At 40.5% G+C, this 15070-nt stretch overlaps 1 protein-coding gene across 5 annotated transcripts in view; it reads right to left on the bottom strand.

The window, feature by feature from the left end:
* Positions 1-15070, bottom strand: part of Eif4g3 (eukaryotic translation initiation factor 4 gamma 3) — a 400120-nt gene that overhangs the window by 22326 nt on the left and 362724 nt on the right. For all 5 annotated transcript variants that reach the window (XM_004637641.2, XM_023722577.1, XM_023722578.1 and 2 more), the window contains one exon: positions 13632-13804. In XM_004637641.2, the coding sequence (XP_004637698.1) occupies positions 13632-13804 (173 nt within the window). The remainder of the gene's footprint in view (positions 1-13631; positions 13805-15070) is intronic.

The raw sequence follows: 15070 nt of genomic DNA, 5'->3' as shown, positions 1-15070 counted from the left end.
TTTTCATTTTTGTACTTGGTACAGGGTCTCACTATGCAGCTTGAACTCATAGTGATCCTCCTGTTTTCAGCCTCCCCAGCACTGGGATTACAGGCATGCGCCACCGGGCTTGGACTCATTCGCAGGCTCAGCGTGCCTTGGGGATGGGGCCGGCGTGGCATGCAGAACTGGGGATTGAACCCTGGTCCCTGCGCTTGCCAAAGCAGGTGCTTGGTCCACTGAGCTACCTCACTGGCCCTTTTTATTACACATTATAACTGTTGTACTTCTAAAGAAACACTAATGGCTTTAGGCTTTTGTGCTATGATGTGTAAGTAGTTCTTAATGTGAATTAAAATTGAGTATATTATAAAACATAGGGGTGTCAAATACAAAATACCAGCAGTCTCCTTTGGACTGGAAATCAGTTACTCATTTAGAAGTGAAAACAAGACTTTGTTAAATTTTTCTGTATATAGCATTATTAAAAGTGCAAAAACAAGTGAACTTAACTACAGGAGACATACACATAATTCCAAGTCACGGAAAGGGAAGAATATATGCAGCTTAATGGTACAGCGTTGTCTAGATGCACAAGACTCTGGGTTTAACTCTCAGCATTATCAAAACCAAAATACAAAACCAAATCCAAAGAAAAAAGAACATTATTTTTTAAAAGCTGTACACAGGATTTCCATAGAAAAGTTCTGTGAAAGGATAAAATCTTTTCTGTGATTTCAAGTGAAAACCCCACATGTATGGAAGTTCTATATCATGCTTTGTCTTTGCACTCTACACAACCCAAAACCATGTCATGCACAATGAAAAAGTAATGCACATGCCAGGCATGGTACAATATGCCTGTAACCCCAGTAGTAGTAGTTGGGAGGCTAAGAAAGGAGGATTACCACAAGCTCAAGGCCAGCCCAGAGTATATAGTGAGTTCAAAGCCAGCTTGGAATAAAGAAGAGATGCACTACCACCTCTTTTTGTTATACAGCGATCACTGCATCAACTAGACCACACATCAGTAGCATTTCTACGTAGTAATGACAAAAAGGAAATTAAGGAAAAATCCCACTTATAACACAGCAACAACAAAAAATATTTAGATGTAGGCCAGTAATAGAGCTCAGTGGCATGGCGCCTGCCTGGCAAGCACAAGGCCCTGAGTACAATTCCCAGTTCCAAACAAACAAACAAACAAACCCCTCTCAAAACTTTAGATGTTAATTTAACCAAGGAATCAAAAGATTTGTGTACTGAAAACTTAATATTATTTATAAAAAGAATTGAAGAAAACAAGTGAAAATATACCTCGACTTCACAGACTAGATTAAAATTGTTAAAATATTCATATACTTGAAATAATCTACAGATTCAATTTAATCTCTATCAAAATTCCAAGGTTGGGCCGGCCAGATAGCTCAGCAGATCAAAGCGCCTCCTTAAGCAGACACAGGGACCAGGGTTCAACCCCTGGCATGCTGTGCTGGCCACACCCCTAGGAGCATGCTGAGATGGGTGATTGAGACTGGGCATGGTGGCACACGCCTGTAATCCCAGTGCTTGCGAGGCTGAAAAACAGGAGGATCACTATGAGCCCAATTTGTGTAGTGAGACGCTGTAGACCCTGTACTAAAAAGAAAAAAAAGAAAAAAAAAAAAAAAATCCAAGGTTATTCTTCACAAAATAGAAAAATAATTCCTCAACTTTCATAGAAGCACAAAAATACTCCAAAATGCTGAAACAAACTTGGCCAAAAGAACAAAGTTGAGAGGGTTAACACTTCCTGATCTCAAGTAGGTTATAAAGCAATTATAATCAAAATAGCATGAATTTGGCATAGAAACAGACCTATCAAACAATGGAACAAAAGAAAAATGCTAGAAATAAACCATGCATTTATGGTCAATTAACTTTCCACAAAGGAGTCAAGCACATATAATGGGGAAGACAGTCTCTTCGGGAATGTGTTAGGGAAATGAATTATTTATATGCAGAAGAATGAAACTGGATCTTTATCTCAGCATCTCTAAAAATCAACTGAAAATACATTAAAGAAGTAAACAGGAAAATATGAAACTGTAAACCTAGCAGGAGAAAACAGGAATGTACCACAACTGGTTTTTGCAGTAATTTATTGGGCATGATTCAAAGGCATAGGCAATAAAAGCAAAAACAGACAAATGGGATTGTATCAAACTAAAAAGCTGTACAACAAAGCAAATGGCAAAGTATAGAGACAAATCATAGAATGGGAGAAAATACTTGCGAACCTACATCTATTTGATAAGGGATTAATATCCAAGTGTGTAAGGCAAATGGCTTATTATCTTAGACATTGTGGAGATTGAGGCAAGAGGGTTTGAGGCCAGCCTGGGCATGGGCAGCTTAATTTAAAACAAAACAAAACAAAACAAAACAAAAGCTGGTGCTAGAGCTCAACTCTCTCTGGGTTCAAGCCTCAGCATACCCTCCTACCCCCACTTCAACATTAAAGTCAATAGGTTTGCTATGTATGCACTAATAATGAATTAGCTGAGAAAGAAATCAGGAAAGTAATTCATTCCGGGTATCTAAACAAATATACAAACCTAGGAATCAATTTAACTAAGAAGATTTACAATGAAAATTACATAACACTGAAGGAAGAAATTGAAGACACTACAACAGTGGTGGTGAACCTCAGGCATGCAAAGCCCTCTGGCAGCAGTGGAGCCAAGTTGCCCTAGCAGCCAGGCACTGGATAACAGTTGTTTTCTCTAAGGTAACACCTGAGTATTCAGGTTTAATTGCAGTGTTGGCACTTTGTGATTAAAAAGGTGGATTTTGAGTTGCAGTTTGGATACTTAGTCTGTTAAGAGGGCTACTGCACTAGAAGATAGAAAGATCTCATTGGGCATGTTCATGGACTGGCAGAATTAATATTGTTAAAATGACCATATTACCAAAAATAAGCTATAGATTTAATGCAGTCATCATCAAAATTCCAGTGACAGTCTTCCCAGAACTAGAAAATATAATCTTAAAAGGCATGTGGAAACACAAAAGACCCACAATAGCTAAGGCAATCCTAAGCAAAAGAACAAGGCTGGAGGCAATCAAATATTCAAATTTCAAGTTATAATTCTGCTGGGTCTGAGGCTTAGTGGTAGGGCACTTCCCTTTCAATTGCAAGGCTCTGAATTAGATTCCAACTGCAAAAACAATCAAAGTATAAAAAACTGTGAAATAGTTCTTTCAATAAACAAAAACCAGGCTCAAATTGCAGAATGCTCCTAAGGGTGAAGGACATAAGGTGACCTACGAGGAGGTCCACTATTCTCCCAAAGAACTTCCTGAGAGAAGTCACTAAATTCCTTACATCTCAAGAGAAGTCTTTCTAACTCTTATACGCAGAGGCCTAATAAGCAAATGTAGGGATGTTTTACAGTGGGATAAATGGTGACAAGAATATACACCTGGATCAGGCTAAGTTTGTTAATACAGGCCATTTAGGTAGGGATTCTCAATTTAATCCAGCTCATGGAGTAAACAAAGGTGGTAATAGTTTATTCAGCTGGTTGGCAGAAGTATGGATCAAAAGATGGCCCACTGTGAATGAGTTAGAGATGCCTCATACCGTATATGCTTTACTGTTGATGAGGGAAATGGGAATGATGGAGTGCCTCATATTAAACCTAATCCTCCACACTGGGATGATCCAGAAAATATACATTTAACTAAAGCTTTGAACAGCCAGCCAAATAGCTCAATGGATTAAAGTGCCTGTAAGCTGGTGCAAGGGCCAGGGGTTTGACACCTGGGCCTGCCATTCTGCCCCATACCCAGGGCACGCTGAGACAGCAATTGAGACTGGGCATGGTGGCATATGCTGGTAGTCCCACCTTTTGGGAGTATGTAAACAGGTGGATCACTACGAATCTGATCTAGTAGTGAGACCATGAACACCCTGTAGACCCTCCTCCCCCCAAAAAATAATAAAAATAAAGCTTTGAGAAACAGATTTGTGAAGGGGAACACTCCCTTGAAGAGCCCTGTCACCATTCTTCTCTGAGTGCCATATTTTACAGTGGGGACTGTGGTTACTAAACTGAGAAATTTGAAGGCAAGGGGTTTGACTGGATCCTGTGGTGGCAGAGGTCAAGCAGTAGTACTTAAGTGCCAGAGGAAGGATGTATGTGATGTGCATATCCTAATGGACAGCAGAAGCACAACAATGACCAAAATGGTCTAACATGTAGACTTATAGCACTGGCTAATCAGCCATCGTGTTCCCAGAAATAAAATAGATGGGAAGCCTACAATTTTTTTTTTCTTCTGGTACCGGGGATTGAATTTAGGATCTTGCACTTGCCAGGCAAATGCTTATTCTACTGAGCTATCTCCCTGGCCCCCTACAAAATTTTTGCTAGTTCATGTAATTGAAAAAATTTGAGAACAAAATAATAGAAACTGAATTCAAACTGTAGTAACAGGGAATCATGGCCCCTCAATCAGTTGCTAGATTTGAGCCAGTTTATAGGCCCACAACCCCTTGAATGAGGAGAGGTTAGGACCCCTAAAGGAAGGATACTGATGCACCAAAAATTTAATCCTTTCCCTATCCTTTCACAGTGGCCTTTCAGCCTAGTGACTGTCTGGCGGGGAAAGGGAAATGATCAGACACTTCTGGCACTACTGGATATTGGTTCTGAACTAACACTGATTCTCTTACTGGCCCTCTAGTCAAGAGTAGGGAGCTGTGGAGGTCAGGTGATCAGTGCAGTTTTAGCAAAGGTCTGCCTCACAGTGGGTCCAGTATGTCCCTGAGTCCATCCTGTAGTAATTTTCCCTGTAGCAGAATGCATAATTTGGATGGATATACTTAGTACCCGGCAGAATCCTCACATTTGTTCTCTAAGGTATTTGTTCCCTACTTATAATTCTGTAATAAGTTTATCATGGCCAAATGGAAGCCATAAGAGTTGCCTCTGCCTGGTAAAATAGTACACCAAAAGCAGTATCTCATAACTGGAGAGACTGCAGAGATTAGTGCCACCATCAAGGGCTTAAAGGACGCAGGGGGTCCCCATTCTAGCTCCATTTAATTCTCCCATTTGGCCCATAGGGAAGATGGATTAGTCTTGGAAAAGGATAGTAGATTACTGTAAACTAAATTAAGGGATGACTCCAATTGCAGCCTTCATGCCAGATGTGGTCTCCTTGCATGAACAGATTAACGCATCGACTTGGTATACAGCTATTGATTTGGCAAATGCAGCCTTCTCCATACCTACTCATAAGGACCATCAATAATAATCTGCTTCAGCTGGCAAGGCCAGCAATGCTCCTTCACTGTCCTACTTTAGGGTTATATTAATCCTCTGACCCTGTGCCACAACTTAGTTTGCAGGGATCTTGATCACCTCTCTCACAAGGTATTATACTGGTCCATTACACTGATGTGTTATGATGACTGGGCCAACTGAGGAGATAGCAATCACTCTGGATTTGTTAGCAAAACATCTGAGACTTTGATGGGAAATTAATCCAACAAAAATTTAAGGCCCATCCTCCCCAGTGGTATGATATGGGGCATGCAGATAGAAATAATTCTTCTAAGGAAAAAGACAAGTTGCTGCATCTGGCTCCCTCTCTATAACCAAAAGAGCACAATGCCTACTGTGCCTGTTTGAGTTTTGGAGGCAGTATATTCCTCACTTAGGTGTATGGTCTGTCCATTCACTGAGTGACTCCAAAGCTGCTAGCTTTGAGTGGGACCCAGAATAAGAAAAGGCTCCACAATAGGTCCAGGTCGCTGTGCAGGGTGCTCTGCCACTGGAGCCATGCGACCTAGCAGATCCGATGGCACTTAGTCCAGTGGTCAGTGGCAGGGAGGGACGCTGTTTGGGGTCTCTGTCAGGCCACAAAAGGTGAACTGTAGAGGAGGCCTTTAGGATTTTGGAGTAGGGCTCTGCTATCATTTGCAGACAACTATTCTCCCTTTGAAAAATAGCTCTTGGCCTGCTACTGAGCCTTAATGGAAAATGAATGCTTGACCATGGGAATATGAGGTCATCATGCAATCTGAATTGCCTATTATGGCCTGGGTTCTATCTGATCTACCATGTCACAGATTGTTCATACACAGCTATCATTAAATGGAAATGGTATATATGTGACTGAGCCAGAATGGGTCCAGAGGGTACAAGTAAATTAAATGAGCTCAGCAACGTGGACTTTCACTCACCAAGGCTGATCTGGTTACAGCCACTGCTCTAACACTGAGTCCCTGATATGACACTATTCCCTGGGATTATCAGCCTGTGATCTGGTGCCGGTTGATTATATTGGATATATTGGACAATTTCCATCAAGGAAGGCACTGTGCTTCATCCTTACTGACATAGCTACAACCCTAGAAAAGAGGATTGTCAGCACTGGGGAGGCTGAGACAGGAGGATCACTATGAGTCTGAGCTGTGCAGTGAGGCTCTGTACCAAATAAATCTTTAAAAAAATGAGGATTGCAATAGTTTTCTCCTAATATGTAATGTAATAAAATGTTGATAGACTCAATATTGATCATTTGTTTATTATTTGCTTATTTTATTATTTGGTACAAGGTCTTGCTATGCAGCTTGGACTCATAGTGATCCTCTTGTCTCAGCCTCTCCAGCGCTGGGATTACAGGTGTGCGCCACCATGCCCAGTTTCGGTTGCCAACACAGTTGTGTCTCAAGGTGCCAGCATGGTATGTGGTACTGGGGATTGAACCCAGGTCCTTGCACTTGATAGGCAGGCATTTAGACCACCAACCTATCTCCCCAGCCCAATACTGATTCTTAAGGACTGTTAAACTTACGTTATCATATTCAGGTTATGAAATATTAAGTATATCAACCAAAGAAAACTTGCCTTCTATTCTGGGGAGGGAATCAGTGTGTTTTTGTTCATACACAGGATACTTACAACATGTTAGGTGTAATTATTATTATTATTTTCTATGTTCTGCATGCTGGCACTGAACTTGCTTATGCAGCTTTCTTGAACTCGTGGCAATCCTCTTGCCTCAGCCTCCCCAGTGAGGGGATCACAGACATGTGCTACCACAGCCAGCATTTTAGGTATAATTATGAGCTCGCCTTTGTATCTGGAGACCAGTAAAAAATGTGTCTTGTCAAATTGACAAGAAGTGGATTGTAACGGCTGATTGTGTGAATTTGAGTAAGAGAAGTTCGATTACGTTGGCTAGGAATTCTACACACTAGGGGATAGAAAAGCCACCCAAGAGCAGTTTGTTGCCTAGAAAAGAGAAACAAAGGATGGATTTGTAGATCTGCTTCTGTTTCTTTGGAGAAGTTCCAGTTTTAATCTGTACCTTGGATGTCCATCTCCCAATTTCTGGCACAGACTCTTCAGACATCTATCAAAGACCCACTGGCTTTCTGCTACAGACTTGCATGGGACATAGCAAACAGCTCGAGAGCTTTCACTGGATCCTTGGTCTCCAGTGTGCAGACAAACCCTCTACACTCTTCCACATCTGACTGTGTGACTGGCACTTTTAAGCCAATCTTTTTATTTTTATTTTTTTTCTATAATTCTATTGAGCGACAAATAGCAATGAGACAGTTTCAAATCAAATTGGTAGGACAGTTTCAATAATTAACACATTGCATACTCTCTTCCTAGTGGTTATTTGCTGTACAAGATGCAGACATGGTATCCTATTTACAAACACTATTACAACAAATCCCTCTATTCATTGAAAGAATGTAACTATATGTCTATCCTAACCATTTTGAATACAAAGTGTGTAGGCACACTCTACAAAATGGACATTCATCTGTATCCCTTTTTTTGTTTAGTTCCGTCATTTGAATATTATAGGTGTGTTAACTCAGCAAAATATTCTAAAAGAGTCCAGGAATCCATAATAGTATTGGGTCTTCCTCTTGACTTGCAGTGTCACAAATTGTTGACCCGAGTCCCCTACAGCTCAACATAACACCATGGCTTTACTTCTTATACTTTGTTTTTATACTTTTCTGCTGGATGGTTAAGACCAAGATAAAGCAAGACCTAGGCAACAAGAGTTGTAGCTTTTGGATCTGATAAGGTCAGTCAAATCCCTCAGGATTTTTCCTGAGACCCTGTACCTCAGATTGTAGATCCTTTGTCAGTGTCAGCCATGAGGATGAGTCACAGCCATTGCTTGGCCAATGTGCTCTCTGTGAAAGCCTCAGAGAATGTTTTCTCTCCATGTGACTCTCCTTAGGCACACTCTACATCATCGATCACTTTCCTCTTTGGCCCCATAATCTCCTTGATCAGAAAATTTGGGACACTACCGAGTTACATGATGTTACAGTACAAGTTCTCATATGTCCTGAGTCTTAATTGACCTTGGAAGGCTAGGGCCAAAATGTTGGCTTTTCTTGCAGCCCTTTTTCTCTAATTTTGGTCTGCAAACTTAGGTTGTTAACCCTCCAGAAGAGAAGCTTATTGTTATTACCATACAACCTAGGCTGTTGAGCTTAACCTCACTATCTGTCTGAATATCAAACATCTTAGGCATAACATGGAACAAGCCAATCTTGTTTTTTTTTTTTTTTTTTTTGAGGAGGTAGTGTCTGTGTGTGTATACTGGGAACAGAACTCAGAACCACTCGCCAGGCAAGCACTGTGCCACTGAACTTTATTTCTGGCCTGTAAATCCTTACGTATTTGTGTATCTTGTTTAATATCTATTTCTCTAGTAAACAGTAACTGGTATGGTATTCATTATAAAGATAATAAGCACTAATAAAATATATTTTAAAAAGATAAAGGCTAGTGAAGATACAAAGAAACGCGAACTCATATAATTAATGGTAGAAAAGTAAATCAACATATGCATTATGGAAAATAGTATGGAGATTCTTCAAAAGACTAAAACTATAATGCCAGGTGTGGTGGTAGATGCCTGTAATACCAGCACTGGGATGGTAGAGGCAGGAGGATCATCTTTAGTTCAAGGCCTGCTTGGGCTACATATTGAGTTCAAGTCCAGCCTGAACTATGTAGTGAGATCCTGTCTCAAAAACAAAAAAGCAGGGGGCCTGCCCATTAGCACAGCTGTTTCAGTGCCTGCTTAAACAAAGCAGTCAGGCTCAAGATGCTCTGATTCAAACCCAGTCTCTCCAAAGGAAACCAGAGATGCCCCCAAGGCATCTTAAGACTGCCAAAAAAAAAAAAAAAAAATCCTTCTGCTATTTGGGGGCCTGCCCCTTAAAAATATTAAAAGATAACCTTCTCATACTTTAGTATCATCATCATAGGATTATGACAAAAAGACAACTTACATGAAAATTGTACCCAAAGTCTTTGCTGTTAACTAGTACCCCTGCAATTCTGCACTTGACACTCAGTACGCATATCTATGGTCTTTTCCCATAGAATTGGCAGAGAAATAAAAGTTCCAGAAAAGTAGTCAAGGAGAAGGTAAGAATTTCCTCTCCAAAAAACACTTCCCACAGTCAAATATATATTAATGTAACAAGTTCCCTGCACAGCAAAATTTTTTTTTTCTTTTCATTTTAGGGAAGGGTCTACAGGGTGTCCAGGGTCTCACTACTAGATTGGACTCGTAATGATCCGCCTGTTTACAGTCTCCCAAGAGCTGGGATTACAGGCATGCGCCACCCTGCCCAGTCTCAATCACTGTCTCAGCGTACCCTGGGGGTGGGGCCAGCATGGCAGGCCCAGGAATCGAACCCCGGCCCCTGCGCCTGCTTGCAGGCGCTTTAATCCACTGAGCTATTTGGCTGGCCTTACAGTAAATATTTTGAGGGTATTATGAACTCCAATTTTTACTACTTTTGGTTTTTATTTATTCATTACACTTTTAAAGTCATTCTGATTCTATGATATATAATGAATACCACTAAAGTACTTTAAAAGACTTTTAAAAAAATTCTCTAGGAGATGGCTCAGTGGAATAAGCGCTTCCCTGGCAAGCGCAAGGGTCTGAGTTCAATCCCTGGTTCTGCCAAAATAAATAAATAAAAATAAATAAATTCTCTAAAATCATAATAAAAATAACTGAGTGATGTCTGAAATATATCTACACATACAATAATGCACCTGCCTACTTAATTTGTGTCATGAAATACATAAAAGCAAGTCCTGATAATTCCAAAAGATGGCTTAATGTCATCTTTGTGGAGGTTTTATACACAAAACTATTTCGGCTCACAGCTGATACAGCACCTTAGAGGAAAACTCCAAAGAACCTGTTCTGGTTTGTGTCTAGCTGTCCCCCAAAGCCTCCTGCAGTCATGGAGTGGGCTTCTAGGTTTATGCTTGACTTGTGGTCCTATGCTGGGATTACGGGTGTTGAGTCCTACACCCACCCTGGGGTGAGTAATCTGTATAAAGGAACGAAAGAGGCTTGCTCTCTGCTGCTGCTTCTCCCTTTTGCTCTTGTTGCTTTTGCTGCTTTCTACCATCAAGAACTGTTGCATTCTGCCATGTGCCACTCAGTCTGGGAGCTGCCCAAGCGCGGACTGAAAACTCCACAAACTGAGCTAAATAAAGCTTTCCTTCCTTAATTTTGGGCATCAGGTATTTTGTCTCAGCAATGAGAAAAGAGTAACCAAGACAGAACCTAAACCTTATCTATAAAGGCTATTTTTAACTTAATTCCTCCTTGTTCCTTTACTACACTGTAGCCTATATATTCTGAAAGGCACAGAAGAGAGATGGTAGATCACAGCTTTCTAGCGTCACTGCTAGCCTATGAAGTTAGGCGTAAACTGCTTTCCCAGCTGTTCACAAGTTGGCATCTCAGCAGTAGCAGCACCCAGGGGTGTTCATTTCCAATGCTCTTCCATTATATTATGGAAAAACAGATCTTTGGATGTTGGGTGTTGGGGTCCCAATGAAATGCGCTTTCTGGATGTGGAACTTACATAAAATAAGGCTGGGAAATTCTGATCTACTTGTAAGAAGGTTCTTGGTGGATAAGGACAAGGAACAACCCTTTGCTGCCATCTTACAAAAAGATGAGCACTAAATAGTGAGATCTAACGATTTAAGAATAAACATTACATATTTTATAAGTTTTAGTTAGAGTTAACTAATTATCAAAAGGTAGACTTGAAGCCACTGCCTCACAGAAGGAAGCAGTGATAGAAAGTGATGAAATAATTGCAGAGACACAGAAGTGTTAACCTCATTTACTGTTTAATAATAGGCAGCTATGCTGGCTACGCAAGGAGCAGCAGTAGCACCACTGCAATGAGACTATAGTCATTATGTCTGGGCGTGACAGTTTTTTTTCAGGAAACCACACACAGGAAAATGCAACTGTCTCAGAAGTCCTACAAACTAAGCTATTACTTCATCAGTTTAATTATAGCCAGTGGAAATAGACTATTTCTCCTTGAATATTTGTAGATATTAATAAATTTCTGAATATTATGAGAGAGAAAATGATAAAGTCACCTAGTGTTCTCATTTCCAGAATATTCTGGGGAAATACATGATAATATCTGGGTAAAAAGTGAAATCATTTGCTCTTAATATTTATATTGGTTACTGAATTGCAGATTTCTCTTATAAAACTGCGAGGTCATCCTGGCCCTAAAGGTCAGGAACCACAGCAATTTTTGGCCATGTTTTTAATGAAGTTAACTGGATGAGATGGTCTTAATCTAGCCACATTCACGTAATTCAGAGAAATCTAGCTTTTTAATAAAAGACACTTCTTAATGACCTTAGGAACAAGCATAAATTCTCTAGTACCATGAAGGCATCACCATCATCCTTTACAAAACTATAGAGTTCTTAAGTAGGCGGAATTCTTACTGCCATCAATCCAGCATGCATAGGCCCATGGGGATGAGATAGTAGATTCAAGTTTGAGGCCCTGACCTCAGGAAGTTTCAGTTCTTGTTCCTTTACACAGTGGATATGTGTCAGTGACAGATGTACTTTTATGTTTTTATCTGATAAAAATTTGATAGAGAGAAATCAAGATTTTTAAAAAACTATATGCAAATTTCACCTTAAAGATCGATTTTGAACCTTAGGGTAAGACTCTGTGGGTAAGGTACATACAACCCCTGTGGTGAAAGTGTATCATCAATACATGAGCTGTGTGGTGCTGCACACCTGTAATTTCAGCTCTCTGGGAAGCAGAGGCAGGAGGATCAGAAGTTCAGGTCCACAACTTAAATCTATCTCAAAAGAAAAATAAATAAATAAATAAATAAATAAGCCTGGAGATGTAGTTCAATGAAAAGACTTTCAGAATCCAATCCCCTGTGCTGAAAAAAAAAAAAAAATCAATCCGTAATTAATTTAAAACAAAAAATCAGCATGGGCATAGTGGTACATGCCTATAGTCCCAGTACTTTGAGAGGCTGTGGCAGAAAGAGCTCAAGTTTTGAGCCCAGTCTGGGAAACTTAGTGAGGCTCTGTCTCAATATTAAAAATAATAAATGGGGGCTGGTGAGATGGCTCAGTGGTCTAAAGCACCTACTTAGAACAAGCTTGGCAAAGCACAGGGACCGCGGTTCAATCCCCCAGCACCACATGCCAGCCAGCCCCGCCCTCTGGTGGGCTGAGCTGGCCACACACACACACACACACACACACACACACACACACAAATACAATAAAATTTAAAAAAATAAATAAATAAATGGGCTGGGGATGTTGAGTAGCATGAAGGTCCCAGGTTCAAGTCCTAGTATCACAAAAACAAACAGTTAAAAATAGAAAAACCTCAGCCTGATCAAATGTTGATATAACTATTGAGCTAAATCGTACCAACAAGCTGCTGACAAAAGTCATAATGAAACTAACCTGGAATAGGCTAAACCACTAAAAAAGTTTTGTTTTTTGTATTTTAGGATGGGGTGTATAGGGTCTCACTACATAGATCAGACTCCGTAGTGATCCTCCTGTTTACAGCCTTCCAAGTGCTGGGATTACAGGCATACACCACCATGCCCAGTCTCAATCACTGTCTCAGTGCACCCCGGAGGCAGGGCCGGCATAGCAGGCCCAGGGATCGAACTCCTGGCCCCTGCGCCTAAGCAGACACTTTAATCCACTGAGCTATTTGGTTGGCTCTGAAAGTTATGATCCTTCTGCTGGGTTAGAGTAAATAGAAAGAAAAGCAACTCTTTGTCAAAATAAACACAGTTGATTGCAAGAACAGTTTTAAGTCAATTTTCCAGAATTTTTCTCAAAAAGAAAGGCTTTTATCTTTAATGAACATTACCTGCGTATGGTGGTCCATGCCTGCAATCCTAGCAGCAAGGAAGGCTGAGGGAGGAGGATGGTGAGTTTGAGACTTACCTGGGCGACTTAGGGAAGCCACCTCAAAAAACAAAACAAAAAAACTCATGTAGGTCTTTAAGTCTTTTTTTTTTTTTTTTTTGCGGAACCAGGGATTGAACTCAGGCCTCTTGCGCTTGCCAGGGAAGCGCTTATTCCACTAAGCCATCTCCCCGGCCCCATGTAGGTCTTTAAGTAAAAGAGCTGGTGAAGATTTCAGAGATTCATATCAAGTAACATGGTATCAATATATTACACCATACCAACATGTTAGAGGAGATTCATTTTTAACTAAAGAGCCTAGTAACCAGTGACACTTTTGAGGAGGATACTCACCCTTTGAAAAAGTCCTGTTTGCTGAGTTTTCCTGACTGTACCAGCTGATACAGTAACTGACCCATGTGATCTCTGGTGATCTGGCTCCTCTCTAGGGTAGACTCTACTCCCACTCGCACGAACACATGTAGCAGGCCCTGGGCATTCAGCTCTTCCACACATTGCATGGCTTCCTGTTAAAATTGTAGATAAAGGCTTGCTCCAAAATCTGGTGTTTAAGGCAGTTTTAAGCCAGGTGTGGTGGTAGCACATTCTGACAATCCCACAACTCAGGAGGCTGAGTTTGAACACTCAGGATCACAAGTTTGAGATCAGCCTGGACTATACAGAGAGCCAGTAAGTCTGTCTCTCAAATAAAACAAAATAAAAAAACAAAATGAAACAGAACAGTTGAGGTATTACTGTACACCAGTGATCCCAGCACACTTGCATTCTGGAAGGCAGAGGCAGGAGTACTGTAATTTTAAGACCAGTTGTGCAATTTAACAAGACACTCAAAATAAAAAATAAAAAGGACTTGGGAAGTTTAAAGGTCCTGAATTCAATCCCTAGTACCACTGCAGCAAAAGATAACTTTAAAATATTTCACTCTTCATAAAAGGTACCAGAAAGATCTAAGACCAAGACAGTTCTTATAATTTAAGGTTTTACTTTATCTCTTTGTGGCATTGGAGATTGGGCCAAGGGCCTTCACAATGAACCTATATGCCAATCATTTTCGGTTTTTGTTTGGAGATAGGGTCTCATTATGTTGCCACGGATGGGGTTGAATATGCGATCTTTCTGTCTCAGTTTCCCTGAGTGCTGGGATTACGGCATTTGGCATCACAGTGAAGTTTGGATTTTGCTTTTTAAAAATAACAATGCTCAGTAAAATGTAGGCTGATGTAGGCAATATTAGTCACATTAAGAAAAACAAAACAAAAAGCAAAGTATAGAATTTTGTGTGCCTGTGGAGCATCTGCTTGGAGGATGAAATAGGATCACTTAAACCACAGGATTTAAGGTTATCCTGGGCAAGGTAGTTGGACATACACATACTCTCTTTTTTGGGTAGGTGGTTTTCTGGGGATGTACCCTAGGGGCTTTGCACTGAGCTACTATATATCCCAGTCCTTTAAAAATTTTTCATTTTAAAGTTTTTGCTAGCCTACATCTATGAAATATACTGCATACATTCCTGCGTGGGAGCTGCTCCATGCACCTGCCACAACTTCATCTCACTTTCCCTTCCCTGCTGCACCCTTCTTCTCATTTCTAATCCCTTTTCCATTTCCAAAAGATCTGCTCCCTGTTGCCTATCATTGATTCCTTTTTTAAATTGCTCTTCAAATTATGTACATTTCGGTTTTTCCTAAAACAAAAGACTTGTTTCTTGTTTGAGAAATAAAGAATGAGAGAGAGAGAGAGAGAGAGAGAGAGAGAGAGAGAGAGAGAGA

This window comes from Octodon degus, unplaced genomic scaffold (genome assembly GCF_000260255.1).
Source record: "Octodon degus isolate 3935 unplaced genomic scaffold, OctDeg1.0 scaffold00092, whole genome shotgun sequence".
Taxonomy (NCBI): Eukaryota; Metazoa; Chordata; class Mammalia; order Rodentia; family Octodontidae; genus Octodon; species Octodon degus.
The sequence above is the reverse complement of the archived record's forward strand: the minus strand, read 5'-3'. Positions and strand labels throughout refer to the sequence as shown.